This window comes from Trichosurus vulpecula, chromosome 8 (genome assembly GCF_011100635.1).
Source record: "Trichosurus vulpecula isolate mTriVul1 chromosome 8, mTriVul1.pri, whole genome shotgun sequence".
Lineage (NCBI taxonomy): Eukaryota > Metazoa > Chordata > Mammalia > Diprotodontia > Phalangeridae > Trichosurus > Trichosurus vulpecula.
In genome coordinates, this window is record NC_050580.1 from 153,767,255 (window position 1) to 153,795,235 (window position 27,981).

At 43.1% G+C, this 27,981-nt stretch overlaps 1 protein-coding gene across 1 annotated transcript in view; it reads right to left on the reverse strand.

Annotated features, from left to right (window-relative positions):
* ITGA11 (integrin subunit alpha 11) overlaps positions 1-26,853 on the reverse strand; it is a 149,625-nt gene extending 122,772 nt beyond the window's left edge. The window contains exons 1-2 of the mRNA XM_036736583.1: positions 26,694-26,853; positions 24,856-24,967 (exon numbers count right to left, since the gene is read on the reverse strand). Of these exons, the coding sequence (XP_036592478.1) occupies positions 24,856-24,967; positions 26,694-26,853 (272 nt within the window). The remainder of the gene's footprint in view (positions 1-24,855; positions 24,968-26,693) is intronic.
* Positions 26,854-27,981: the final 1,128 nt, after the last annotated feature.

Here is a 27,981-nt window from a genome sequence, read left to right on the forward strand (position 1 = left end):
AGGATAATAATAAACATACGGGGATATACTTTAAGTTTAATCTGCGTTATTCACATTTTCTCTATCCCCTTCTTTTGTCTAGACAATGAACAAGACAACAAATGAAGACCTGATTTGTAAGCCTTGATTCTGAAGTGTAAATGTTTTCAACAGTTGCAAGCCCCTGGCTCTGATTCTTAGATAACACTTCTTTGTATCAAACCTACACATAACCCTCTGCGTCTTCCATGTTTTCTAGTTCTGTGCTCTGGGACCAGTCAGAAGAAGTGGATCCCTCTTCCATATGATAGCTCTTTAAATACTTGATGTGCTCTTCCCTAAGCCTACTCTTCTCCAGGTGAAACATTCCCATTTCTTTCAGCTGATCCTCATATAGCATCAAACTGAGGCTCTTCGTCAGGCAGAACGTATAAGTTCAGTAACAGAAATCCAGAGGACCAAGAAAAGTTCAGAGGATGAAGAGATTCCTTCTGTTTGGGGCTGTGGAGATCAAGGAAGACTTCATGGAGGAGGTAATATTTATCCTATGCCCTGAAGGATGGGTAGGACTTGGGCAGACAGAGGTCAGGGGAAAAGGGAATTAGAGGAGAAAGGAATAGCATGACCAAAGGTACAGAGGAAGATAAGCTTAAGGAATATTAAGGGAATGGGGAGGATAGTCCAGTTTGTCTGGAGAATAGAAAGCGCAAAGGGCACCAATGAGAAATAAGGTTGGAACCATATTATGAATGGTAGGCAAAGAAGCTTGGAATTTATTCATAGGATCATAGGCTATTGGTCCACAAGGCACTCTGGAGATCATATGTTCCAATCCTTTTATAGATTCAAAAAGGACCAAAGATGTTCAGTTATTTGTCTAAGTAAACATGGCTAATAAGTAATGAAATCAGGATTTGAACTCAGGTCCTTTGACTTCAAATTCTGATCTCTCTCTCTCTCTCTCTCCCTCCCCCCTCCCTCTCCCTTCCTCCCTCCCTCTCCCTTCCTCCCTCTCTTTCTCTCTTCCTCTCTCTCTCTCTTTCTTCCCCCCCCCCCACCTTCTCAGTAGCCAGTAGTAAACTGTTAAAGGGTTTTTTTTTTAAAAAGTGGGGCTAGTAAGGTTATGATAACAGCTGTTCTTTAGGATGATTAACCTGGTAAGAGTTTGTACGAAGAGGCAGGTAGTCTATTTAGGACAGTGGCATCAAACTCAAATAGAAACAACCCCTGCAGGCCACATATTGACTTAGAAAACTACAAATTAACATTGTGTATATTGTATTGTATTTTTAACCTATATTGTTAAATATGTCATATATTATATTTATATTGTAATTTATATTGTATATATTTATATTATAATTCCCAATTACATTTTCTTCTAGTTTTGGCAGCAAAACTTGAAGTTTTGTAGGTAGCCAGGACAATATTGGAATAGTCCCGATCAGAGTCAATGAGGAACTAACTAGGGTTGTGGTAGCGTATAGAGATATGAGAGATATTTTAGAGGTAGGATCTATAGGACTTGGAGATTAATAATAGTAGTTCCCATATATATACTTTAAGGTTCACAAAGTACTTTATAGATATCTAATTTGATCCTCTTTGATCCTCTTTTTGATATGTAAATCAACATGTAGTCTATTCAATATATAATTTAATTCGATCCTCATAGTAACCTATTCAATATGTAATCTAATTCAGTCCTCAAAATAACCATGTGAAGTCAGCACTCTTATTCTCCCCATTTAACAGATAAGAAAATTGAGCCTCGAAAGTTAAGTGATATCTCTGGAATCACATAGCTAGTAAGTATCTGAGGCAGGCTTAGGACCCATGTCTCCTGGATTCTGAGACCGATGCTCTCAGAGTTACAAAGAGGTGGTAGTTGATGCTGGGAGTGAGCATGAAATTGCAAAGAGAAAGAAGAGAAAGGAAGAAGATTGAGAACAGAAACCTTTAGGGTGTGAGAAGAAGGAGGAGGAAGAGGAGCTAATTGAGATGGACAAAGGCTGGCCGGAGTTGATAGGAGAAGAATAGGAAGAATTCAGGTTCCTGGAAGCCAAGAGAGGAGAGCATTTCAAGGTAAGGGTCAAAGCAAAGTATGAGGATCAAGAAGAGGCTTCTAGGAATAATTCTGGTAGTTGTAAACAATTTGTTTTTTGGCTGAATTACCAGGAGAGCTATTCCAAAGCAAATGTTTATGACTCTTGTTTTGTTTTTAAAACATTTCAGTATAATGTCAGCTCCTGTGTCGTTAATTATAATGAATGAGCCTGGCTCTGAAAAGGAGATGAGAAAATGTACTTCTTCCCCTTCTGTGGCGAGGTAGAAGATTATGGCGGAGGAACATCGACTGTCCTGTCAGACGTGGATGGTGTGTGAGTCAGTTTTGTTGAGCTGCTTTTCTTAATGTTTCTTTTTATCCTTTTTAAAGAGGGTTTAGAGAACTGATGGGCATCCCGAGATCTATAGTTCAGAAGAATGAGCATTCCCCCCTTAGCACTGAGAGTGAGTGATTGGGGACTCTCATGATCTTTGAGTCAAAAGGCAGAATGGAGTCATGTCCTGAAGGGATATACATGGTCTGCAAGACATAATGAGAGGAAGGAATGGGAATTTCAAAAACTGAACAGCAACAGTAAAGGTCTTCCCCAGCCTCACCCAAGTCTTAATAAGCTGAGCTCCTTAGAGCAAGGGCAGTGGGAAAAAGGAGCAAGTGAAAAGAGGGCCATTTGCTCCCTTCCATGTATATCTTGGAACAAGAAACTCCGTCTGAAGCTAGGGGTTGTATGTTGTTGTTCAGTCATATATCATGTCCTGTTCTTTGTGACCCCTTGTATCTTGACAAAGATACTGGAGTGGTTTGTCATTTCCTTCTCCAGTGTGTTCCTGTTTTACAGATAAGGAACTGAGGCAAATTGGGGTTAAATGACTTACCCAGGGTCACACAGCTAGTAAGTATGTGAGGTCAGATTTGAACTTAGATCTTCCTGATTTCAGGCCTGCCGCTCTATCCACTGCACCGTCTAGCTGCTCCACAGGGCTTGTATACACCTTCTCTTTAAGAACTGAGAGAAATTCAGACAAAAAGTCTGCTACTCTTTCCCCAACTTCCCTTCTCTGTGCTTGTCCAGCAGTAGAGATAAATACACATTTCAGTTAGGGCAAAGAGCCAAACCTCTGCCTGAATGTTAGGAATTTTCCTAACTGGAGGCTCTGAGTTGGAGAAGGCATTGGTGGGTAGTGAATAGTGCTCTCATATCCTAACTCTAGAACTAGTCTTTTTCCCCTTTACATCAAGTTTTCTCTCCTAAAGGGCTATGCCAAGCTGCCCCATATGTTGATACCTGCCTTTGTGGAATAATTTGAAGGGTGGCTGATTTTGTTGAGGGCTCCCTGATAAGCCAAACTCTCTTCTCCATAAATTATGACCATTCTTTTGGGGTTAAGGAATTAAAAGCCTTTGTTAAAATGCATGGATATTATCCAGAAAAAGGTAATACATTAAATCATCATCATCCATTGATGTCTTATATGGATTTAGTTTCTGAGATGAAAGTAAAATCTTCAGGGAATGAGAAACAGGGCAGGGAAGTTTTTTAGGAAACAAGAAGTCTAACAAGTAAAAATTATTTGGTATTTTATACTGTTTTCCCCTTACTAATAACACTAATAAACATGTATATAATGTATACAAGCTTTAAAACACTGTCACATCTCTTAACTTGATTTTCATCCCTGTGACGTAGCTATGGCAGGTATTATTAGCCCCATGTGGAAGAAGTAGCATAAAAAGTCTGACAGGCCCCCATTATATCAGGAGACCTCTCCCATTCTATCACAGCTTTCTCTGAAGCATCATCTGTTTGCTCAAAGATTTGAGCTGCTTCTCCTCCCCTGTTCCCTTCCCCCATCCCCTTTCCAGATTGTGACTAATGACTATTCTTCCACAATTATTATTATTTTGATGAGGCATGACAAAACAAAAAGGCAGTAGGCTAACTTGAAACATCTGATGGTGAAGTCTGTGATTAGATTCCTGAAAAGCGTGTCCTCCTAGGGTTATAGAATAATTCACTCGGCAGTTGGGAGGATCAGTATCAAATTGGGGCCTTCAATGAAAGAAAAGCAGCAGCAGCAGCAGCGGTAGAGGTGGCAGTAGCAGCTTAGGGGTGAGTATCCTTTGCATCTGGGCTCTCCAATCAAGTTTTTGAGTGGGGATAAAAAAGGCCTCTCAAACATAGAGACTCTTGTCCCTAGATGCTTCTTTCCTCATTCTGCCAAAGAACCAGAAGCGGTATTCTTTACAATCCAGCCCTCCTCACACATGTACTTCAGTTCCCCAGTTCTCTGTTTTCTGAATAGTTCTCTGCTCGAGTCCTATGGCCTCATTTATTCTCTCCCTTCCATCTTTTTCTTTTCCAATTCTTCTCTTCCTCTCTCATTTCTTCCCTTCCTCTCCCTCCTCCCCACCCCAACTGGCTGTTCCTTCAAAGGATCACTGCTTTAGAACTGGAAGGGGTCTTGGCGGTGATCTAGTTCAGTCTTTCATTTTACAGATGGAGTAAACACTAGTGAAGGGAAATGAATTAGTTAAGGTACCAAACATAGTCGATGATACCCACTGTATCAACCTGTTATTGCAATCTTTTTCTGTCTTTGTCTGTAAGTCTTTATTTGTTTTGGTGTTCCTTTTTTCTGTGTCTCTCTTACAGGAGGAAGAAGTAGTGAAAAGCCAGAAAAAAACATCTAGAAGATGACACTTCTTGGTAAATTTAGCAGGAAGAAAGAAGAAGATAGTAGAGATCAGCCTGCCAATAGAAAGTTCTCTCAGGCCTCTGTAAGGATTAGAAAAGGATGTACAGTTTTAGAACCCATGAGAAACTTGCATCCATGACCTTGGTGTAGAGGCAGCTAGATGGCTCAGTGGATAGAATGGCCAGGCTGGAGTCACAAAGACCTGAATTCAAATGTGGCATTAGACACTTACTAGATGTGTGACCCTGGGCAAGTCATTTAACCTCTGTTTGTCTTAATCCACTGAAGAAGGAGTTGGTACACCACTCCAGAAAACCTCATAGACAGTATTAGTGTGCTATAGTCTACAGGGTCAACTAGGTGGCACAGTGGATAGAGCACTGGGCTTGGAATCAGGAAAACTCATCTTCATGAATTTAAATCTGGCTCCAGACGCTTCTTAGCTGCGTGACCCTGGGCAAGTTACTTCACCCTGGTTGCCTCAGTTTCCTCATCTGTAAAATAAGCTGGAGAAGGAAATGGAAAACCACGCCAGTATCTTTGTGAGGAAAACCCCAAATGCAGTCATGAAGAGTTAAACTGAAAAGACTCAAAAAGAACAACATGAATTTGGTCCTTGTATAGCTGTGATGGAGGAAGCTGGTGACAGGTGAGAAAAGTTATCAACAAGGGATTTTAACATCAAGCTTCTCAGAAGACCCCCAGAACAGTATACAATCCGGAATGCTTTTCCACTCCATGCCAGGAGTTCTTAACCTTTTCTGTGTCACAGCCCCCTTTGGCAGTAAAACACACAGTATTACAAAGCAAGCAAATTACGCAGTTGTCAAAATATGTTTAAAAAACCAAACACGCAACTTAACAGATATCAGATTAGGAATCTCTGCTATGAGGTAATTAAATCCAGTCACGATAAAAGAAAAATATTTTGCTCAAGCTTTGGAGAAGATTAAGTAGTTACTGATAATAACTAAGGATTAGTGAGAAAGCTACAGATTGTGCCTAGGCAGCTGTATTTCTTTAAATCTTGTTCTAATTGAGGTCAATCTCTTATGAATACGAAGACTAGTAAGACAAGTTATGGTTTATGCTTCTTTATTAAAAGAAGCATTTTCTTTTAATATTTTTAAAAAGAATATTTGGGAGGTGAGTGGATGCTAGTCTCTTAGGTAACAACACCTAGGGGAGTCTAACTGATTTGACCACAAAACCATAACCAAGGCAGCAGTAGCATATGATAACTGCAGATAGTGCCTATGAGGAAACGAACAATCTCTTGAGTATTAGGGATAGGAACAAACATTTATCACGCACCTACTATGTGCTAAGCACTTAACAAAAATTACCCCACTTGATCTTCTCAACAACTCTGTGAGGGAGGTGCTATAATTATCCCCATTTTACAGCTGAAGAAATGGAGGCAGGCCGAGGTTAAGTAACTTGCCTAAGGTCTGAGTCTGGATTTGAACTCAAGTCTTCCTGACTCCAGGCTCAACTCTCTATCCATTGTGTGACCCAGCTGCCTCTATTGGCATTGTAAAACCCAACCTATAAAGTGAATTTTCAACAGTTATTCTTCATTTGATTAAAGCTACGCCATCCTTTCCTTTTCTTCTGCTTCAGGATGGGTTTACAATCTGTGCCAATGAACTGCTGAGGTTCTAAAGTAGGGAGGATGAGATAGAGGGGCACGTTGGTCAGGAAGAAAAAAAAAAACCGCTGAGATGGCAAGTCCCTCCAGCTCTTCTCGAGCAGACCAAATTAAATTTATTTTCTTTCCTGGAGATTAGTAATCGTGAGTCTCTCCTTTCAAAGTTTCCACTACCAGGATTATGCTTCTTTCCCCCTAAGTGTGTAATGCTTGGCCCCTTGCCTCTAAGAACTCAGCATTAAGGAAATTGTCCCAGCCTAAACGACATGTCTCAGCTACTTCTGCACTCTGTAGATGTCAGTGAGCAAGTTGGCATTTTCCTACATATCTGTTGACACACATCTGACCCTTGGGCTTTCTTCTGTCTCTTTTGGCCCTGAAAGAAAGAACGGGAAGGAAGAAGAAGGCAAGGAGAGAAGGGCGAAAGAAAACCCAGAGAGATGGAAATACCTCTTAGAACTGCTTTAAGGCAGACACCCAAGTGGCATAAAAGGTTTAAAAGGTTGCCAGCTACCCAGATTCAATGCTCTGGGAACCTGGCACTGTCTTGAATTACTCTGATGCTCTCTTTGTGAAGATGTTCTCTTTGTGAAAAAGCAGTGTGCAGAATACCAGGGAGAAAAGAGGGGAAGCCTCCATCCCCTATCCCTACCTTCCCAAGCTAGTTGAGGACAGTTGCCTAGGTTTCTGCTCTCCCCTCTCTCTGTGGCTATGTTCTGCTCATTTCTATGTCATATTCTGGCTTCCAGAGTCTGGTGGAATGGCTTGGCTTGGGGCCCAAACCCTATGCTACCCTGCAAGTGGAGTTTCTTTCTCTAGATAGAGTATGTCAGGGAGTTTCATCCTATCCTTGGGCTTTGCTTCTCTAGTGATTTATACTTTAACCAGAATGAGTCATAGTGGCTTGTTTTATTTTATTTTTTGTTCCAGGAGAAAATAGCAGAGGGCATTCAACTTCTGTTTCAGAGGATCCTATTCTTTCTGGCTGATGCCAGGAAGAGTCTCACCATAGCAAAGTAGGGCCAGTTGGCCTTAGGGCTTTGGCCCTGAGGGTAGGGACTCTCAATTCAGCTGTAGGGCAGCCAGGAAGATGGAGACATGACAGGGGATGGGGGGGAGGGTCTCACATTCCTGCAGAGCAACTCATTCCCCAAAGCCCAAGCCTCTGTTTCCTTTTGCTATGTTTGTGTGGGCAGGGCGACAGAGGTTATTTGTGGCCATCTGCTTGCTGTGGAATTGGGAGAAACGCAGTCAGAAAAGGGTCTATTTTAACCAGATGTTGAAAATTTAGGACCCTCCCCCCACCTTGTCCTACTGGCTATCTTCAATGGCAGTGAAGTCATTGTATCCTTGGGCATCATTTCCAGACTCCAAAGACTGATTTCTGGCTGTCCTTGTCTCAACTGAGGCTGGGGCATTGTGGTGGAATGGAAAAATCCCCTGACTGGGAGAGCTGGATTTTTGTCCTGGCTCTGCCACTGATTAGTTCTTGGGCAAAATACTGCACCTCTCTGGAACTCAGTTTCCCCATCAGTAAAACAGGAGGGGCGAGATCAGTTGATAGCTAAGGTTTTTTGAAGTTCTGAAATTCTAATGAATCATTGATCATGACTAGTCAGCTCTGTTCCTTCCAACCCACATTTTGAGATGAGACAGTGGCCAAGATGCAGGAAGGAGGTGAGACTTCTTCAGAAAGCAATGAGGTACCCATAGGAGAATCTTGGAGAAGCAGAAAATGAGCCCCTTTGACCCTTTTCTGGTGAAGGAGGGAATGCCAATGACTGGGCCTTTGGCATTTGGACCAGTCCTATGAATGGATATGAATGGATAACTGACAACACAGGCTAGGGATGGGGACTAGATCTAGCCTTTTTATTGGTATAGGGAAACTGTAGGTGAGGGGATTTACCTTCCCTATAACTTACAGTTTTAGAGAACTACCTAGAGAACTGAGAGGTTAATGACTTCCCCAAGGTCCCCTCAACAATGTGTATCAGAAGTGAACCTGAATCCAAATCTTCCTTGTTTTGAAACTGGCTCTATATCTACCATAAAACTATAGCCCCAAATGTCTTACAGCTCTGCACAAGGTCTGAATAACTCACTATTAGTCTTTGCTTTGGATCAAGACATTGAAGATCCCTGACAAAATGCAAATAAATGTGTTACCTGGGAAGTATAGCATATTAAGGCAGTCAGCCATGTAACACCAACAGAATTAGCTTATCTGATGAGCTGACTGTCTCCTAGTAAGGCCCTGGATGAATGGAACACAACAAAGGTAGGATTTAATGGGATAGGGAGAAGATCTGGAGCTGGTGTTACCTGAGAGGGATGGGCAGTACTGTATTTCACTGGGGGAAGTATGGGAAGTATAGGACTTACCAACATGTGGGAGTAAGGGTGGGTGAGGGACGATGATGCTAATCTTGGAATCAAGTTTCCTTATTTCTAAAATGGAATAATAACATCACTGCCTATCCAACAGGGTGGTTATGTGGAAATTACTTTGTAAATTCATGTAAGTGAATTACTTATTCACTTAACTTAAAAGGTGGCTGAAGGGATAGGGGAGAGAATTTTGCTAAATTCACAATTTTGCTTAGGGCTGGACCAATATAATATTCTAGGTATGTGTCCTTTGGTTTTGTGCCTGAACAAAATGGAGTATTTTGGTAAAACACACTGCCTGGCCACTCCCCTTCACAAACCTACTTCTCCTTTTTGGTATCAGGGAGCAGTGGAGAAAATGAATTTGCTTGTACTATCTCCATCCCATGGGAAACCAAAGCTTCTTGCAGGTGACCTGATGGTACCACATGCTTCTAGGAAGGGATTTCCTCAGGTAAGCATATAGTCAAGCATTGTTTGTCCATCTCTGGTACCAGTGCCCATGAATTTGGGGGGAGCCATGCTATCAGTGGAGAGATGAATAGAAGATTCAAAGCAGAATTAGACATGTATCCAGGTAGAGTTATCTGTTAGAGGAATAGTCTAGTCTTGATAGAGGGTAACTTGGCATGGGGGGTCACAATGAAGATGATAGTGGAGTTGAAACCAAGCAGAGAAGCTAGTGGCAAATGAAGAGATGGCTGGGATCTTGAGCTCTCTATGGAGGGAAGATGGGGAGGAGTTTTTTTTGCTCTACCCTCCAGTCTTCCAATCAGAAAGACAAAAACAACTGGGGGTACTGATGAGGTGTAAGGAGCAAAGCTGAAACAGTCTCCATGACAATGTTTCCTGGGGATGAGTTAATCTTAACCAGGGCATGATGAAGATGATGCAGTTGAAGCAAAGAGACGATATTCACTGATATTTATTGCCTTGTTAATACCTCATTGTTTATGAAATTGATACTAGAACTATACTTAATCTCCAAAGGTGATGGAAGAAAGATATTGTGAGACACACAGAGAAAGGAATGAAGAACTGAGATAGCAATAGATACTCTGTGGAAGAGCAAATTAGACTTTCTTCTCTTTCTGTACTGTGAGTCGTGTGGACTGTGCATATCCGGGTCAAAGGTATAGACTCTGTAGTAACTCCAAGTGCTTTTCCCTATTGGAGAGGAATGGATCTCAAACTCATGGTAGTACTATAAGTCTGGAGGATTGCAGAGGTTCTTGGGTGAGGTAGAGCTCATTAGAAGAAGGTTTTGCTTGACTCTAGCAATGGTTTTGGTGGAGAGCTGTATCAATTCTGAGATACACATATTGCACATTGGTTCTCATGTCTCCTCAGCCTCATCCTTCTGCTAGTTCACTGGATATCAGATCTGGTCCTGATGTCTCTGTGATTTGGTAATATCTGGAATAATGTATTCTTATTTCCCAGCCAAAATTGTTAGTGATGAAGACTCAGAATGTCTTAGGGTTGGAGTGAGTCTATCATAGTAAAGGTCCATGGAATACAGGGTGGATATTGGATATGGAGGAAGGTGAGGGTGTCTCTAGATAGTAGGCCACCAGACTGAGTGACGGGGAAGGAAGGGACCTGACATATTTTACACTTATTTCTAGGAAGGTTTGCTGCTGTGATGATTCAATTCAATAAACATTTATCAAGCAACTCCTAGGGGAGGAGAATTCAATGGCAGTTAGCCCCCTGTTTGTATGCTACTTTGACTGCTCATAGGATAAGCTGCAAATCACTGCTAACCCTCCCTGCAGCCATTACTTATAGGGACTACAATATGTGGGATGAGTCCAGGAGAAAAAGAATAGTTTTTATGGAAGGGCATGTTTTAGGCAAATGGGAGAGCCCCCCAAATTCTGTGGTAGGCAGGAAAATGGCCTAGTTATCCTCTGGCAGGGCGTATAGTGGTATAGGGACCATTCCAGGGTTTGTTTTATGCATTCTATCTGTACTTGAAATTGGAAAATGATGTGCTGTGGACAGATGAATCTTTATTTGAATAGCTGTGAACAGGAAATGATTTGGAAATGTGAGGCAAACTAAGGTACAAGAGTCCGTTAGAGACTGACCTTCTCTTGAGTGTAGTCACTCTGTTCTCTTGGAGGATGGACATTGGGCCTGGGCTTAGGCGTCCTGGACCTGCTCTGGATTAACATTAATATCTCTGGGTGAGGATTGTTGGCTGCAAAGTTTATAGCCTAGAGAAGGGCCAGTAGGGGTGATGGATCTGTCACATGTTCACATTTCATAGAGGAGCATCTGTCCACAGATTGCAGGGTCTGGGAAAGTAGGTGATGATGAAGTTGAATCTATTGACTAATAATTTCTAGTGGATCTGGCATTGGCCCAACTTCTGCATTGTCTGACAGTGTTCTAGGTTGTCATGGTCAATGTGGAGTACATTGAGCCCTTGGGATGGTACATAAAAGATTCTAATATGGGTTTGTCTAGGATCAGTCTATTCTAACTTTTATGATTCCCTTCTGCCTTAGTCAACTTGTGGCCAAAGTAGGCATGAGACTATGCAGCCTGTGAGAAGACAATCCTCACTGTGACATTGAGTGAGTCCATCTCCACCAAAAATTGCTTATGTAGATCCAAATAAATCCAGATGGTAGCTTGGGTGAACTGGTTCGTCCAATTAACAAATGTATCTGCCTCTATTGTCCACTGGAGATCCTTGGAATAATACATCAGTAGAATAGTGTGCAATATCATCAGGGTGCAGAACCCAGTGATAATGCAGTGGAAGTACTCCATGAAGCCAACAAAATTGGCCTTCACAGATGTGAGGCTTCCTCATTAAAGCAGTAAACTAGTACTAGCAAAGTTTCCTCTTTTCATGGATCTATAGACTCCTTGTCCTATTATAAGCCCTTGGAATTCCATCTCCTCAAATAGGCATTTCTCCAGTTTGGCTAATAATAGCTGGTATTTTTGAGGGCACTGGAGGATGGCTTGGACCAATCTGAGGTACAAGATAGTACTCCAGGAATGGATAAACCACTACCCCCCGGTCCATCTAGTCTTGAATTCATGAACCTTTGAAAAACTATGGGGATGTTACTGAGCCCCCCCCCCCCCCCACAGAGCCACTATTCATACTGATTCTCTTCCATTTCTGGATCCTTTTATATCTGGACCTTTGATACAATGATATAACCTTTCATATCTGTATCTTTGATACAATGAGAATAACAGAGAGGATCTAGGAAGTCAAATAACTTCCCTGAATGACAACAGATGTTCTAGCTTTCTGTGTAACTATGTTCACTTGTAAGGAAACATTCTCTGCTTGTAAAGCTTTTGCCTAGATACGCAAGCAAGATACACAACTCTCATTCATTTACATTGAGGCTGAGGCAACATTGGATCCTATTATCTCCATGCACCCTGTACCCCTTCCCTCCTACCCCTCCCTCCCCCTGCACCAAAGGTTCAGTTGGTAAATATCACTACTACTGCTAACTGGTACATTGGATTAGGTATCAAGGGTAGGGAACATCAGTCCTACATGGTGATGGCTGGATGGTGACAAATATTAATCACTACTGGCAACGGTCATAGAAAAGCTTTAGCCTCCCTCAATTCCTTTAGTCAAATAGCACTAGGGCTCTGGTGGGGAGAGGTAAAGGGCCAGGTAAATCTCATCTTTTGGTTCTTTTCCAAAAACTACTACAAGGCTGATATCCTTGACCTGGTCAAGTAGGTTGGATTGTCCAAGACTTTTTCTGGTACTCCCAGAACCAGGCTGTTACACAATTGAGTACCTTGTGTTGGGTCAATTTCTTTTCTTTAATAGCGCTAAACTATCTTGATAGTTCTCATACGTGGAAACAAACTCTGGTGCGGGATCTAGGTGGGATTTCAACATCTCCTATAACTCCAGAAGAAACCCTTCTACATTGTCCATTTTAGGGGTTTATAATTGGTGGTGGTTCAGTGAGGGGGCAGCCTGATCTCCTAGATGAGACCTTATGAAGGCTACTTTTCTCTTGTCCAATGAGTAATCCTTGAGGGTGGAGATCCACAAATGATATTAGTTGGGTCAGGAACCCTGAAAAGTCTCTGGCAAAAAAGTCTGGGTGGCTTCAGGTGTTCTTTGGGGTAAAGGTCATTGTCTCCAAACACCTTTGCTGAGATGATTGTCACAGCTTTGTGACCTCTGGCGCCCCCTCCTGGGAATCTTGAGCTATAGCAGCTGATTATAATTAATCAGGTGTCCCCTCCTTGGGCAAGAATGTCTTGGCTCATTCAAAACCAGAGCTGCTGCGAGGAATTCTGACATGTGGGGAAATTCAGTTGTGGGGAATAGAGGGAGAGAAGGGGCATCTAAGGTATGACCACCCTCATAAATGGTTGAGATAGACTGGAGACAGATAGAGATGCCGTGGGAGTTGAGGAGGTTGAGGACTGGGAAGCCAGAGTGTTTGAAAGGGGGAGGGTAAGGAAGGAAGATATTTAAGAGAAGATTGTGAACCAGGAATTGAGGGAGGAAGAAATGTGGCCTGGAAGTCCATAGATCACAGTGATAAGGACCTGGATTTGATGGAGTAAACTTGAAAGGAGAAAAGGTCGCTGTGGAGTGATGGTAGCAGAGCTCATAGGATTGTAGATCTTTGAAGGGACCTCAGAGGCTATCCGTCTAATCCAATACCTTCATTTCTCAGATGAGGAAACTGAGGCCCAGAGAGGATAAGTGACTTGCCTGAGGTCACACAGACACTAAGCAACAGGGGCATGATTTGAACTCATATCTTTGACTCTCCAGAGATAGTGCTCTTCTTACTGTAGCATGAGGCCTACAAGATGGTTTGAAAAGGGTAGTGGGGGGCAAGACCAACTCTTCCTTCCAGTTCCATGTGAGGTGGCATGGGGCAGGGTGAGGGCTGGTGGTGGAGAGGAGCCATCAGTCTTGGGGGAAGATGCTAAATATGTGGTATCTTTAGGAGCAATCTGAATCTTAGCGATTTCCCCAAGATAGAAGGAATATGAAAGGAAGAGTCTAGATAGCTTTTTTAAACAATTGAGGAGAGTTCCTGAAGACCAAATAGAAAAGGAAGGTGGAGGAGAAGGAGAGCTAGGGAGGGCTAGGGAAGAGCTCAATAGGGTTAAGAATACAGGAAAAGTGCTACTGTTAGGTTGTTTCAGTCACGTCTGACTCTTTGTGACCCCATTTTGGGGTTTTCTTGGCAAAGATACTGGAGTGGCTTGCCATTTCCTTCTCCAGCTCATTTTTATAGATGAGGAACTGAGGCAAACAGGGTTAAGTGACTTGCCCAACATCACACAGCTATTAAGGTTCTGAGGCCAGATTTGAACTCATAAAGATGAGTCTTCCTAATTCTCCCAGGGCTCTATCCACTGCATCCCACCTAGCTGCCCTATAGCAGAAGTAGGAAAGGAAAAAGGTTTTTTTTTTTTCCCCAGGCAGGAGGCAGTTCTAATCACAGGGATTAGAGTAGCAGGAGGCAGGAATTTGCAGGCCTGTAGTTCATGGGGAGTCCCATGTATACAGAAGCCAAATTGGCTTCAAAGGTCTAATTAGCATGAAAAGAAAGTGCTTCCTCAGAACTCCGCTTGGAGATAGTTTTCCTCAGTTGATTATAGTGGGAGGGGGTTATTTTCTTGACAGGAAACATGTCAACTGTTATAACCATAGGCAGAAGTTGATCACATGCTTACTTTGTGCAAGAAACTGATAAAGACCAAGAGGAAGTTTTATAAGACCCTGCCCTCAAAGAGTTGACTTTGGGGGTGGTCTCCCTCTCTGATCTCCAGGGATCCAGCATGCATTATCTATAGCACTTTAAAGTTTGCAAAACATTTTATAGATATTATTTCAATCTAGGAGGTACGTGCTATTATTACAGATGAAGAAAGTGAGGCTGAGAGAATGTAAGTTGCTTGCCCAGGGTCACACAGCTAGTAAGTGTCTGTGTCAGGATTTGAACTCAGGTCTTTCTGACTCCAGTGATCCACTGATCTACGTAGCTGTCTCTCTTCTCTGCTTTAGATGAACTACTTTTTCTTCACCTACAGTTATATGACATATAATAATCTGAAACTTGGGAGACCTAGGTTTGACACTAGCTGCCCCTGACACTAGCTCTGTGAGTTTGGCAAATTGATGACCATCTCTCATCCTCAATTTTCTCATCTGTAAGATGGGGATAATACTCATGAGAATCAAACGGGTAATGTTTGTCATGTACTCTGCAAACCTAAAAGTGCTACATCCAACTAGTTATTATTATCATAAGGGATACGTTTAGATGGCTTCTTTAATTCAAGGTATGTGTGAACTGAGGCTCATCCCACATCAGAATCTGTCCCACGATAAGAGGCTGAGGCCCTGCTGTGGTTTTGCTTTCATCTTTCTCTCTCTCAAGGTAGATAGCTTACTTCATCATTGGTCTTTCGGAATCATGGCTCCTCGATCTTTGGAAATCGTTTTTCTTTACAATGTTGTTACGACGTAAATTATTTTCCTGGTTCTGCTCATTTCACTCGGTTCGTACAAGCCATCCCAGGGTTTGCCAGGGACTGAATGTAGCTGGATATTTTATGGAACAGAAACTGGCCACTATCTCTCTATTGGAAAGTTGGATGGGCTACCCTTAAGATACAATTCCCATTCCTCTGAATTAGTGAGCGTATGACTCGTGGGGGCCTCTTGCTCAGTCACAGTGCCAGGGAGCTGGCTACCTGCTGACCAGGGTAGTTCTGAGTGGCGACTGGAACGAGAAAAATGTTGCTTTTGCTGGTGATAAATCTTCTGGATTAAGTTATTTCTCACTTTACTTTCCCCTAAAGTTTATAGACTTGAGACTGAGTGAGACTAGTAATATTGGATCCAGACAGACATATCACAGGCAGCTTTCTGGTTTTGTGCCCAGTCTGGAGCTGCTTGCCTTCATCATAACAGGAGCTTAAAGTGCAGGGCGGGGGGAAATGAGAGGCGGGTAGGACTCAGGGTGATCTGGGATAGCCCTAACCAATTCTTATCCTCCCTTAGTACTCGAAAATGCCCACTGTTGGCACTTGTAGGAAGAGCGAGAGATGAGGAGAAAAAAGTGGGAGGAGAAGGAATAGAAAGGAATGAAAGAGTGGGTGGAAAAAGAAATGAGAAGGGATAAGGGAAGAGGAGGAGGCTTCCAGACTCTTAAACTAATAGGGAAAGGCAGCCCTGGCATAATGAATAAAGAGCTGGCCTTGAAGTCAGGAAGAACTGAGTTCAAATGCTGCCTCAGTCTCACTAGCTGTGTGACCTTGGGCAAGTCACTTATCCTTTCTAAGCCTCAGTTTCTTCATGTGTAAAATAGGGATAATAATAGCGTCAATGTCCCAGGGTTATTGTGAGGATCGAATGGGATATGACCTATAAGGTGTTTTATATGCTATATAGATGCTATTATGATTATTACACATACTATCATTATATGTGATCGCATAGTAGAAGAAGCTTGGTTGTACAATGGTTAGAGCACTGGGCCTGGAGTCAGGAAGACCTGAGGCCTTAATCCAGCCTCAGACTTTTATTATCTGTGTGATCATGGGCAAGTCACTTAATCGCTCTCTGCCTCAGTTTCTTCAACTGTAAAATGGGGCTAGTCATAGCACCTACCTCCCAGGATTGTTGTGAGGATCAGGTGAGATTATGGCACATAGTAGGCACTTTAAAATGCTTGTTTCCTTCTTTCCTTCCCTTATAGGATTTAGAGCTAGATAAATCATGGGATCTAAACATAGAGAATACCTCAGAGAACACCTAATCAGGACCACTCCCCCTCCCCCCAGACTTTTTACAACACTAAAGACTAAAGAGATGAAATTGCATGCCCAAGGTTACCCGATTAGGAAGCAGCGGAGCCAAGCCTTCTAACTTGAGATTCAGGATTGTTTCCATTGGATCGTTCTACCTGAATTGCAGAGCGATGTCATAAATAAATGTTTATGGTCTGTTCAGAGAAGAACAGTATTTTCCGAATCATTTTCTCTTGAAGGAACAAGGTGAGTGGGAGGCAGCTGTCCTTAAGTTATCTGAGCTTGTCTGGGATAAATAGGAAGGATGAGATCCTGTATGGGGGCAGGGCAGGGATAAGGGGTAGGTAGGGGAGAGCAGGGAAAGAGAGGGAGGGAAAGAAGAGAAACAAGAAAGAGAGAAGTCCTGAAAGGAGAAGTTAGATCACAGGATTGGGAATGTGGATCTCGAGTCAGAAGGGGCCCTAATTCCAATCCTCTTATTTGACAGATGAAAAAAACTGGAGCAAACCAGAGAGGTCACCAAGGCAGTGGGCACGAGAGGCAGAATTCAAATCTAGGTCCTTTGATTACAGAGCCAGTTCTGTATCACGTATCACAATGCTTCCAAATTCCCAGCTGAATCCTGCCTTTTGTCCTTTTCTCTAAAGTCTGGTGTAGCCCCACCCCTGTAATGAAAGTTTCTTCCAGCCGGTCTAGCTGCCAGTGCTGGCCAGACACATACCCTCTAGCTTGGCTGAAATGACAGCTGATGCTCTGCCCTGGGAAAAACATATAACCATGGCGGTATTAGTAGCAGGTGGTCCAAGTCCAACTGTCAGCCCATCTTTTGCCTGGGCACAGCTTCACACCCTGGCACAATGTCCCTAAGCTCATTCTTGCCAAAGAAGTGATTCTGGTGGGCCAGCGATGGGGTGTCTGTCTGCTGCCACAGTCCTTTGTGGATCCCCTAGATCTATTCTGCCTTTTGTCTCAGCCGTGGAATTTAGGAGCCCAGAGTCCCTGGGATCACCTCAACCCACATGATCAAAAGCTCTCCCAAACCATTCAGCTCCAAACTTCGGCCTAGTGGCAAACACCAGGATTGTCTACACTTTACAGTGAATGGCCTACCTGCTAGCTCCTTCTTTTCTCAACCCCAGCCTTCTCTCTTAATCGTGTCTTTCTTCTCTCCATTGTCCCGACTGCCCTGAATCTTCCTTCTATCCCTCTCCAATCAATCTCTTTTCTTCTCCCCTCTCCCTTTCTCTAGCTCTCTCAATTTTCCTCTTTCCTCCAATATGTATGTATATGTGTATATATACATATATATAAATATCTAGATCTAGATAGATATAGATAGATAGAGAAATTTAATCCACATGCCTCTAATTCATTTACATTTGAATCATTATGCTGGCTCTCCAGAATCATTCGATGTCCCAGAAGTCCTGGTGAAGCCTTCACAGAGGCAAGTCACTTAACTTAACATTGATAATCTCTTTCCCTTCCTCCTCCAATACTTTTCTCTTAATTTCTCATCTGATCATATGAGATAATATTTATATAGAGCTTGGTGAAGTGCCAAGCATATAGTAAGTGCTTAATAAATGCTCACTTCTTTTCCTTCTCTCCCTCCTGGCTTTCCTTCTTCTCTCCACTGTCCTGAACCTTCCCCCTTTTCCTCCATTCAGTCTCTTTTCTTCTCTCCCTTTCTTTATTCCTCTCAATTTCCCTCTCTTGTCTCCCAGTGTATATGGATTACTTTGTCCCACTCACCCCCCACCTTTACCTCTATATATCAGAAAACCTCTTATTATAAATAAAATACCTGATCTTAATTTTTCCCCCATAGGATCATAGATTTAGGGTTTTAGATTTAGGCCATTGAGTCTAACCTCCTCATTTTCATACATAAAGAATCTGAGGCCCCACCTAGTTCCCTAGCTATTAAATGCCTGGGATGAGATTTGAACCCAGGTCTCCTTGGCTCCAAGTCAAAGTCTTACATCATGGTGCCTTTCTTCCTTCTCCCTTTAGATTGCTTGAAGTACCAAAGGGGAATCCCTTCCAGAACCTCTCTGGAGGCTCTCTGGCTTCTTCTTACAGATGCCTGGACCTCAAGGGAGTTGGGGAGATGAGGGTAGAAATGCCTGGATAGGGCTGAGGCCCACTTTGACCTTATGGGTTTTGGAGGCAAACTAGAAACTTGTGGGATTCAGGTTTGTTTTTTCTGGGCACCAGGGGACTTCCTGCTCTAGGGGACCAAAGGCTCCCAGAAGCCCTCTGTGAAAGGCTTCACCAAAGCTTCTGGGACATCAAATGATTTTGGAAAGCCAGCATAATGATTCAAATGTAAATGAATTAGAGGCATGTGGATTAAATTTCTCTGAAAATACACAGGGGTTCAGAAGCTCTGGTAGAGAGCACTCGGTGCAACAGGAATTTTTGTTGTTGTTGTTAAAACCCCCAAACATTGGGAAAACTGTTCAAGATGTCTGAGGGCCCCAGCGCTCTGTCAGCTTCCTCCATTCTGAATTCCAGAGGAGTAAGGGGAGGGGCTGTTAAGAGGGAGGTACAGGAAGGGTCAGCCCAATGAAATGGAAGCAAAACACATTCCTTTCTTGAGGTCCCAAGCACTGTTAAGTAAGATATGAAAAGTTCCTTTGGTTCCTTCATCTGAGTCAGTCACATTTATATGGATTCTCCCCTCACAGGCGGTGAGCTCCTGGTGTACTTCAAAAACCCCAATGCATACTACTGTCCAGGATGGGTCATATATGCCTCAGCACATGGCGATATTATGCATTGCCGACCAGGAAGGAATTAGGAAGGCCTGACTTGGGATCTTATCTTGGGCACTTCTACGCTATGTGCCCTGGGGTGAATCACTGAACCCTTCTAGTATCAGTTTGTTCATCTGCAACATGGGGATAGCACATACCTCCTAGAGTGGTTGTGAGGAGCAACAAGTGAGATAATATAAATGAGGTGTTTTACAAACCTTAAAGTGATGTATAAATTTTTAGCTAAAAGAAAAAACTTGCTTCAATGATCCTTTGGTTATCAGTATCGAGCATGGTGTAAACAAGAAGATCCTTACCAAAGGTATTAACCTCTATCATGGTGGATTTTTCTGTACAGAATTCATATGGTAGAAAGATTTTCTATGGATGGTGAGATTTTCCAGATGCTTCCACTTGGGGATTATATTGTACTGACTGCATAAAACTCTAGAATACTATGGTAACTCGTCAACAAAATCTATGATGGCTCAAAAGAGATTGGCCCAACAATCCATAAAGGAAAAACCAAATGAGTGAAAGGTACCTATTTCCCAGACTATCACATATGGCTGGATGGACAATCTACAGTATTATTATGTCATTACAGCTATCTTGGATTTCTTATACTTTACTCCCCACTATCTTAAGAAGAGGCTATGGGCGTAGTGGCAAGCGGTAAGTTTGGTTAGCTTTGGAAGACTTGAATGCAAAGTATTTACCAGATGCTTTCCCCTGTCACCTACACCCCAAGGTCCCCAGGAGGAAAAAAGTTTATTTTCCTTATGAGAAACAGAAACATTATACACAATACACATGAACAAAAGTGTACTCATCTGCTATCATGAATTCACAGTACAAAAGATACAGCCTTTTAAATATATATATATGTATATATATGTATATATGTATATGTATATACATAAACAAGACCAGAAGGAAATTGATGGACATTGATACCATAATAAGAGCAATGCTTGGTGACAGCTATTGGTTACTCACTCCTTTAAAAAAGTCAAAGATGGTAACTGGCCAGGGCTTGGGTGGAAATGGAAGGTGGTTGGTGGTGGATAAGTTGATCTTCATTGACACACTTCCAAAGAGCAGTGTTTGGAGTAACAATCTGATGAAGCTGTCCCTACTAATTTCTCACTGATAGTGAACTCAATCATCACAGGACCTTCACCTTGTTTCTTTCCCCATCTTATGGACAGCAAACTTGGACCTCCTTCTCCTCTAGTTCCTATAATTTGGAGTTGCCATTGGATAAGGTGAAAATTTTTTTCCACCTGCTGTTTCTCTCCATACTCTCATCCCTATCTACTTCAGCCTTGTCCCCAAACAGCCTGTTTCTTACCTCTGACTTGTCATGTCACTTTGTCCCTTGGAAATCTGCACCCTATCTATTGTTAATGGATTCCTTTTCATCCTAGATACCTGTATCTCATACTCTTTCCATCTTCTGTCCCTCCTAGAGACCTGTCTCCTTCTCATGAATTTTCTCTTGTCCTCTCTGGACTATGCTTTAAGAAGATCACTTTGGCAGCTGTGTGGAGGATGGATTGGAGTGGGGAGAGATGACACAGGGAAACCAGTCAGAAGACTATTGCGCTGGTCCAGGTGAGAGATGGTGAGGATCTGAACTAGGAGAGTAGCTGTGTGAGTGTAGAGGAGGGGTCATTTGGGACATATAGGAGATGTCGTAGAGGTAGAAACAACAAGATTTGGAAATTGATTGGATTTATGATGAATGAGGATGAGGAACCCAGGATGACACTGAGGTTGTGACTATGGCAAATATGCGTTTGATGGTGTTTTTAGTAGCAATAGGATGAAGTGGACGGTTTCAGAAAAACCTGGGAAGACATATATGAGCTGATGCAAAGTGAAGTGAACAGAAGAACATTGTACACAGTCACAGCAAGACTGTAATGATCATCAACTGTGAAAGACTTAGCTACTCTGAGCAACACCATGATCTATAGGAATTCCAAAGGACTCATGGTGAAAAAATGCTATCCATCTCCACAGAGAGAACTGATGAACTCTGAGTGCAAATTGAACAATATTTTTCACTTTCTTTATTTTTCTTGCTTTTTTCTTTCACAACATGGTTAATGTGGAAATAAATTTTTTTTGAGACATTTCAGTCATGTCCAACTCTTTGTGACCCCATTTGGGGTTTTCTTGGCAAAGATACTGGAGTGGTTTGCCATTTCCTTCTCCAGCTGATTTTGCGAATGAAGAACTGAGGCAAACAGGGTAAAGTGACTTGCCCAGGGTCACACAATTAGTAAGTGTCAGGCCAGACTTAAGTGCACAAAGGTGAGTCTTCCTGAGACAGGAGTGAAGGAGGAAATGGTGGAGGAAGGTATCTAAGTGATGAAGATGAGGAAGGGAGAAGAAGGATCTCAAGGTGAATGGCCTCAATTTTTTCATTGAAATATGAGGCCAAGTTCTCAGCTGAGAGGGCAGATGGAGCCATGGGAGGTTTCAAGAGGGATGGAAAGGTTTGGAAAAGCCATCATGGTATGGTATGTGATAGTGAATCAATCAGGGAATTATAAAGGAATGTCTTGCAACAATGAGGGTCGGTTGAGATTATAGAGCATACATTTGTAGTGGATGAAGTCAGCATAGTTTTGTGGTTTTCTCCAGCTTCGTTCAGCAGCACGTGAACAAGAGAGAAGGTAGCAGATGGTGGGGATAATCCAATGCTGGGGCTTGGTAGGGCAAGATTGGCAATTAGTAAAAAAGGGGAAGAAGACTTGAGAAAAAAGGATAACATGAAAGTTGTTTATTTGTGTGTGATGGCAAGATCAAGTGGATGATCATCTCTGTTTGTAGTTGAGGTGGGATGAAAGAGTAAGCCGTGAGAAATGAGTAAGTTGAGGAATGGGGAGGTTAGGGAATTGGAGGGAGTATCAATATGTATGTAGAAATCTCCTAGGATAAGGGCAGATGTTGGCAGGGAAGATTCTGAGCCAGTTACTGAACTTACTGTGGAAGGAGGAAGCTCTTGAAGGTCAATAGATAATAGCTACCTGCATCTTGATTAGGTAATAGATAATGGATTGATTGAGCCTCTAAGGAGAGATTACTGAGGGAGGTGCTAGATGGAGAATCCAGAAGTGAGTGAGGAGTATTTGCTTCTGACTCCACTACCAGTGAGTGAGGGGTAGCAACCAGGGCTGGAAAGGGTGGCCAGGGAAGCTGTGTCAGCAGGAGGGAGGCAGGTCTTAAGATCATGGAAGGAGTGAGAAAGGAAAGGTTTTAAGATAAGGCAAGTTTGTTACCAATTGAGCGGGCATTTTGGAGAACACAGTGAAAAGGGTGAGTAAATCCTTCCTTCCTTCCCTTCTTCCCTTCTTTCTTCTCTTCTCTTTTATCTTTCTTCTTCTTCTTCTTCTTCCCTTCCTTCCCTCCTTCCCTTCTTTCTTCTCTTCTCTTTTATCTTTCTTCTTCTTCTTCTTCTTCTTCTTCTTCTTCTTCTTCTTCTTCTTCTTCTTCTTCTTCTTCTTCTTCTTCTTCTTCCTTCTTCTTCTTCTTCTCTTCTTCTTCTTCTTCTTCTTCTTCTTCTTCTTCTTCTTCTTCTTCTTCTTCTTCTTCTTCTTCTTCTTCTTCCTTCTTCTTCTTCTTCTTCTTCTTCTTCTTCTTCTTCTTCTTCTTCTTCTTCTTCTTCTTCTTCTTCTTCCTTCTTCTTCTTCTTCTTCCTTCTTCTTTTCTCTCTCTCTCTCGCAATCAGGGTTAAGCGACTTGCCCAGGGTCACAAAGCTAGTAAGTGTCAAGTGTCTGAGGTCACATTTGAACTCAGGTCCTCCTGACTCCAGAGTGGGTGCTGTATCCACTGTGTCACGTAGCTGCCCCTTGGTGAGTAAATCTTAAGTGGGATATATGTGTGTGTGGGTTTGGGCTGAGGGAGATGGAAACAAGGCAGGGGGAATTGGGAATGGGCTTTGTATAGTGAAAGCCAGGGGTCCAGAATCACTGGGATGAGGAGGGTATGATAAGGGTGACAGTATGCCAATCATTGAGAAATGAATTCAGGCTGGTTATCATTGTCCCCAGGAAACCAGGGAAGAGGTAGGGCAGGCTGGGTATTCTTAGTGGGCATTACTGATGCTTTGCTGCCCTTTGGGTTTAATTCTTTATAAAAGAGTAATTTAAGAGAGGCTGCTCTGGGCATGAAAATAAGTCCAGGTTCATCTGCCCAAGTGCTAAATTAAATCAGTCAGTGGGCATAATGAGAATCAGGCTTTGTGTTAAATTGTATTTACCCTTTTCTCTGAGGCTTTAGGTCTGGGATGGGGGTGGGGAGTGCTATTCAGTGTGTTATCTACAGGCAGAGATGCTGGGCTTCTATGAACCTGATGAGAAGGGGAGCAGGGGAAGGAGGCCCCCAGGGCTAAAAGGAAAGTGAGTTCATGGGGAACGTAGCTTGGTTCATGCTGATTTAGGCAGACCGAAGGGAGTTTGGTTGGGTTCAGAGATGTCCAGAAAGCGCTGTGCCTGCCTGAAGCACCCTAAGTGCTACAATCATCTTTTTGTTTGTTCTTCTCAGCCTGCAAATAATCCCCTTCAGGCGGAGAGGCAAAATCTGGCTGGAGCCTGCTTTCTGGCCCTAGCCCTTTCTCATAATGCTTTCAGCTGTGCTTTGGCAGCAGCTCAGGGAGCCCAGGGAATTTGTCCTGGCATTCATTATCCTTCAAGACTCAGCTCAAATTCCGTCTCTTCCATGAAGCCTTCCCAGATTCCTCCATCATTCATGGTATAACAGAAGCTCCTTGAGGGTGGGATTGTTTCATTTTTGCATTTATATTCTCAGTGCCTGCTACAGAGTAGCTGCCTAGTAAATACTTATAGATTGATTGATCTCTTCCTTCTCTGGCTTATATCACTTTTAGGCTGTCCCACACCACTTAGAGGTGCAACCAGGTGGCACAGCGGATAGAGTGCTAGGCCTGGAGTCATGAAGACTCATCTTCTTGAGTTCAAATATGGCCTCAGACACTTACTAGCTGGGTGACCCTGTTTGCCTCAGTTTCCTTGTCTGTAAAAAGAGCTGGAGAAGGAAATGGCAAATCACTCCAGCCTCTTTGCCAAGAAAACCCTAAATGGAGTCACGAAGAGTCAGACTTGACTGAAACAACTGAACAACAATAAAAATAATGCGAGGACCAAGGAGGAACTGGGAAGAGACTGAGTGGGTAAAAGCGGAATCAGGAAAACCTACATGGAGGAGGTGATAGCATTGGAAGTGCTAGCTTAGGGAACAATGCAAGCAATGAGATAGAAGTGGAAAGTATGTATGGATGATAACTAGTTATCTAGTCTACCTAGGTGAAATGGACCACCATGAAATATGATAGATAGAGTGGGCCTTGAATGCTAGACCAGGAGGTAGGCAATTGGGAGCCATGGAAGGACTTTGAGCAGAGGAGTGACAGGACCAGATTTGTGCATTAGGGCAGTTAATTGAGTAGGGGCACAAAGGATAGATCAGAGCACAGATTGTTCACTTACCACTTCTTCCCGCTGATCTCATGTTGCTGCACAGTGTAGCCAAAGAAGGCTTCTTTGGAGCCTGGGATGATCCGGGGTTTCTTGGTGTCCATGTTGAAGGTATTGCTGAACCCTGAAGTGGAGAGAGAAGATAGGACAGTTACCCCCATACAGAGTAAGGGAGAGAGAGCAGAAATAGGACAAACATTGATAGGGCAAGACCCCTATATCTAGCACAGGTCCCTTGGGACCCCCCAGTCTGATGAGTGACCTTGAGATTTCAGGCCATGAGAATGACAGGACACAAACACGTGAAAATGATGTAAGTCTTAGAGCAATAGGGGCTCTGGTAGGTGAATTTTCACCTCATCTTACCCAGAACCACTTTCTATGTTCATTTCTAAGCCATGCCCCCTTGAGCCCCACCCCTCTCCTTTCTAGCTCCCCTTTTGCATTTTTTCTTTTCCCCATCAGAATGTCAGAATATAAGCTTGTTGAAGGCAGGGACTATCTTATTTATATTCCCAGTGCTTAGCACGGCGCCTGGCACATAGTAATTTCTTATAGTAATTTTATAACTCATTCATTCAAGGTCATTGTTATTTATTCTCATCCTTTTTGAGGTGAACATCTTGGGAGGTAACAGTCACTAGCTGGGCTCTTCATGATCATGGGATTCCTCTACAGCCCCCTTTCCCTTGGGTTCTGGAGAGGCCAAGATTTTGAGCCCAGCTGCTAAGAACACAATTGCACAACACTGGTTCTGAAACGAACCTTTTCTCCCTTTATCCTTCCCATTCACCCCTGTTCCTTCCTTCTTCTTCCTCCTTTTTTCTCTCCTTCCCTTCTTCTTCATCCTTTCCATCCCCCTCTTTACCTTCTTCCTTCTCCAATTTTGTCTTCCTCTTTCCCTCCTTTCTCCTCCCCTTCATCCTACTTTTACTATTGCGTTTCTTCTTTGGTTTCCCCTTGTCAGCATGGTGCGAGGGAAAGCCTTCTGGATCTGGAGCCAGAGGACCTGGGTTTAAATACAGGGCCTGCCTGGGCAAGTCTTTGGTCCTCAGGTTTGCTCATCTGTAAAATGAGGGGGGTTGGGTAAAACTCCAAATCTATGATTATCTTTGTTTTTATTCTTCACTTCCCCCTTCTTCCTTGTCTTTCTTTGCCTTCCTTCTTCCTTCTTTCTCTCTTTCCTTTCCCCCTCTTTCCTCAATCTTTTTCTTTCCCCATGCCTTTCCAAATGGAATTCCCAGTCCCTGGAAGAGCCTGAGAACTGAGTTTCGACCTCAGGTCCCAAACTTGGATCCTCCCAGGGCTGTGAGATGCACTGACTGGGATGTCCTCATTATGAACTATTTTGAAAAACAGTGTTTAGGCTTCTGCAGGCACAGCTGTTCAGACAAGAAGGGGGAGACAAAAAAGTGAAAAAGTCATTTAACCCTTCTCCTCTCCATTATTTTCCCCTTTTAAGGAACAAATTCTTTTTTTCTTGATGTATATTCATTGAGCATTTAACACTGCTGACTGACATCTCCTTGGTGCTGCCTTCAGTCTGACTGCTCCTCCTTCTTGCCTGAATCACCATCTACATCCTGCCTTCTAACCATGAGTGTACTCCAAAGCTCTTTCTGCGCCCTCTTCTCTTCTCCCTCTATACTCCTCTCACTTGGTGATTTCATCGTTCCCATAGGTTCAATTATCATCTCTACGTGGATGACGCTCAGATCTTTATGTACAGCCCTAGTTTCTCTCCTGGGCTTCAGTCTCATATTATCATCTGCTTCTAGGACGTTTCAAGCTGGATGTCTTATAGGCATCTCAAACTTATCCAAAACAGATATGGTTTTCCCCAAACCTACCCTTCTTCTGAACTTTCCCATTTCCATTGAGGGTATCAATGGCCTTCGCGTTACCTAGGTTTGCAAACTTTGGCATCATCCTCAGCTCCTCATTTCCCTTACTCCACATATCCAGATAGTCCCCAGATTTTGTCGATTCTGTGCCCACTACATCTCTCATATCTACCTCCTTCTCTCCACTCAAATGGCTACCCCCCTGGCTCGGATCCTCATCACTTCTCATCTGAACTATTGCAATCTCCCAATTGGCTTCTCTGCCTCAAGTCTCTCCCCACTCCAGTCAGCTACCAAAGCAGTCTTCCTAAAGAGTATGTCTGACTATGTCCTTCTATTGCTCAACAAATACCAGTGGTTCCTGATTGCCTCTAGGATCAAATATAAATTCATCTGTTTGGCATTTAAAATCTTTCACAATCCAGCTCCAATCTACTTTACCAGCCTTATTATACATTGCTTTCTGTCATGCACTCTTTGGACCAGACTGCCCTTCTTGCTGGTCCTCTAGCATGATATCCTGTCTCCCATCTCTGGCTCTATACATGAGCTTTTCCCCTAGGCCTGGAATCCATTGCCTACCTCACCTTTGCCTCTTAGAATCCCGAGCTTCCTTCAAAGCTCATCTCAAATACCACCTTCTTCATGAGGCCTTTCCTGTGTCCCCCCCCTCCCCCGCCACCTCCAGCTGTTTGCGCCCCTCCCTCAATGACTGTGTTTAGTTTGTATATATCCTGTATCTAATTATATATGGACATGCTCTTTCCTGATAGAATATAAGGTTTTTGAGTGAACACAGGACTCTCATTTTTGCCCTTGTATTCCCAGGTATAGTGCTTGGGGCAGAGAAGGTGCACAATTAATGTTTATTAATTGAAGAGATTGGAGAGCTGGTAGTAGAGTGTGTGTGTGTGTGTGTGTGTGTGTGTGTGTGTGTGTGTGTGTGTGTATTTGTATGTGTGTGGTAGGGCTGTGGGCTCATATGGGGGACTGGTAATAGAGTATGTGTATATGAGGGATTCAGATAAGGAGCTGGTAATGTGTGTGTGTGTGTGTGTGGGGGGGTAGGGTTGGGGACTCATACAGGGGGCTGGTAGTAGAGTATGTGTGTGTGGCAGGGTTGGGGGTTCATATGGGAGGCTGGTAGTAGAGTACATGTGTATTTGTGTGTGGGGGGGTAGGGTTGGGGGGCTCATAGGGCAGAGAGAGAGTGGGTGAGTGAGTATGAGTGTGTGTGTGGGAATAGGGTTAAGGGGTTCATATGAGGGTCTTGTGTGTGTGTGTGTGTGTGTAT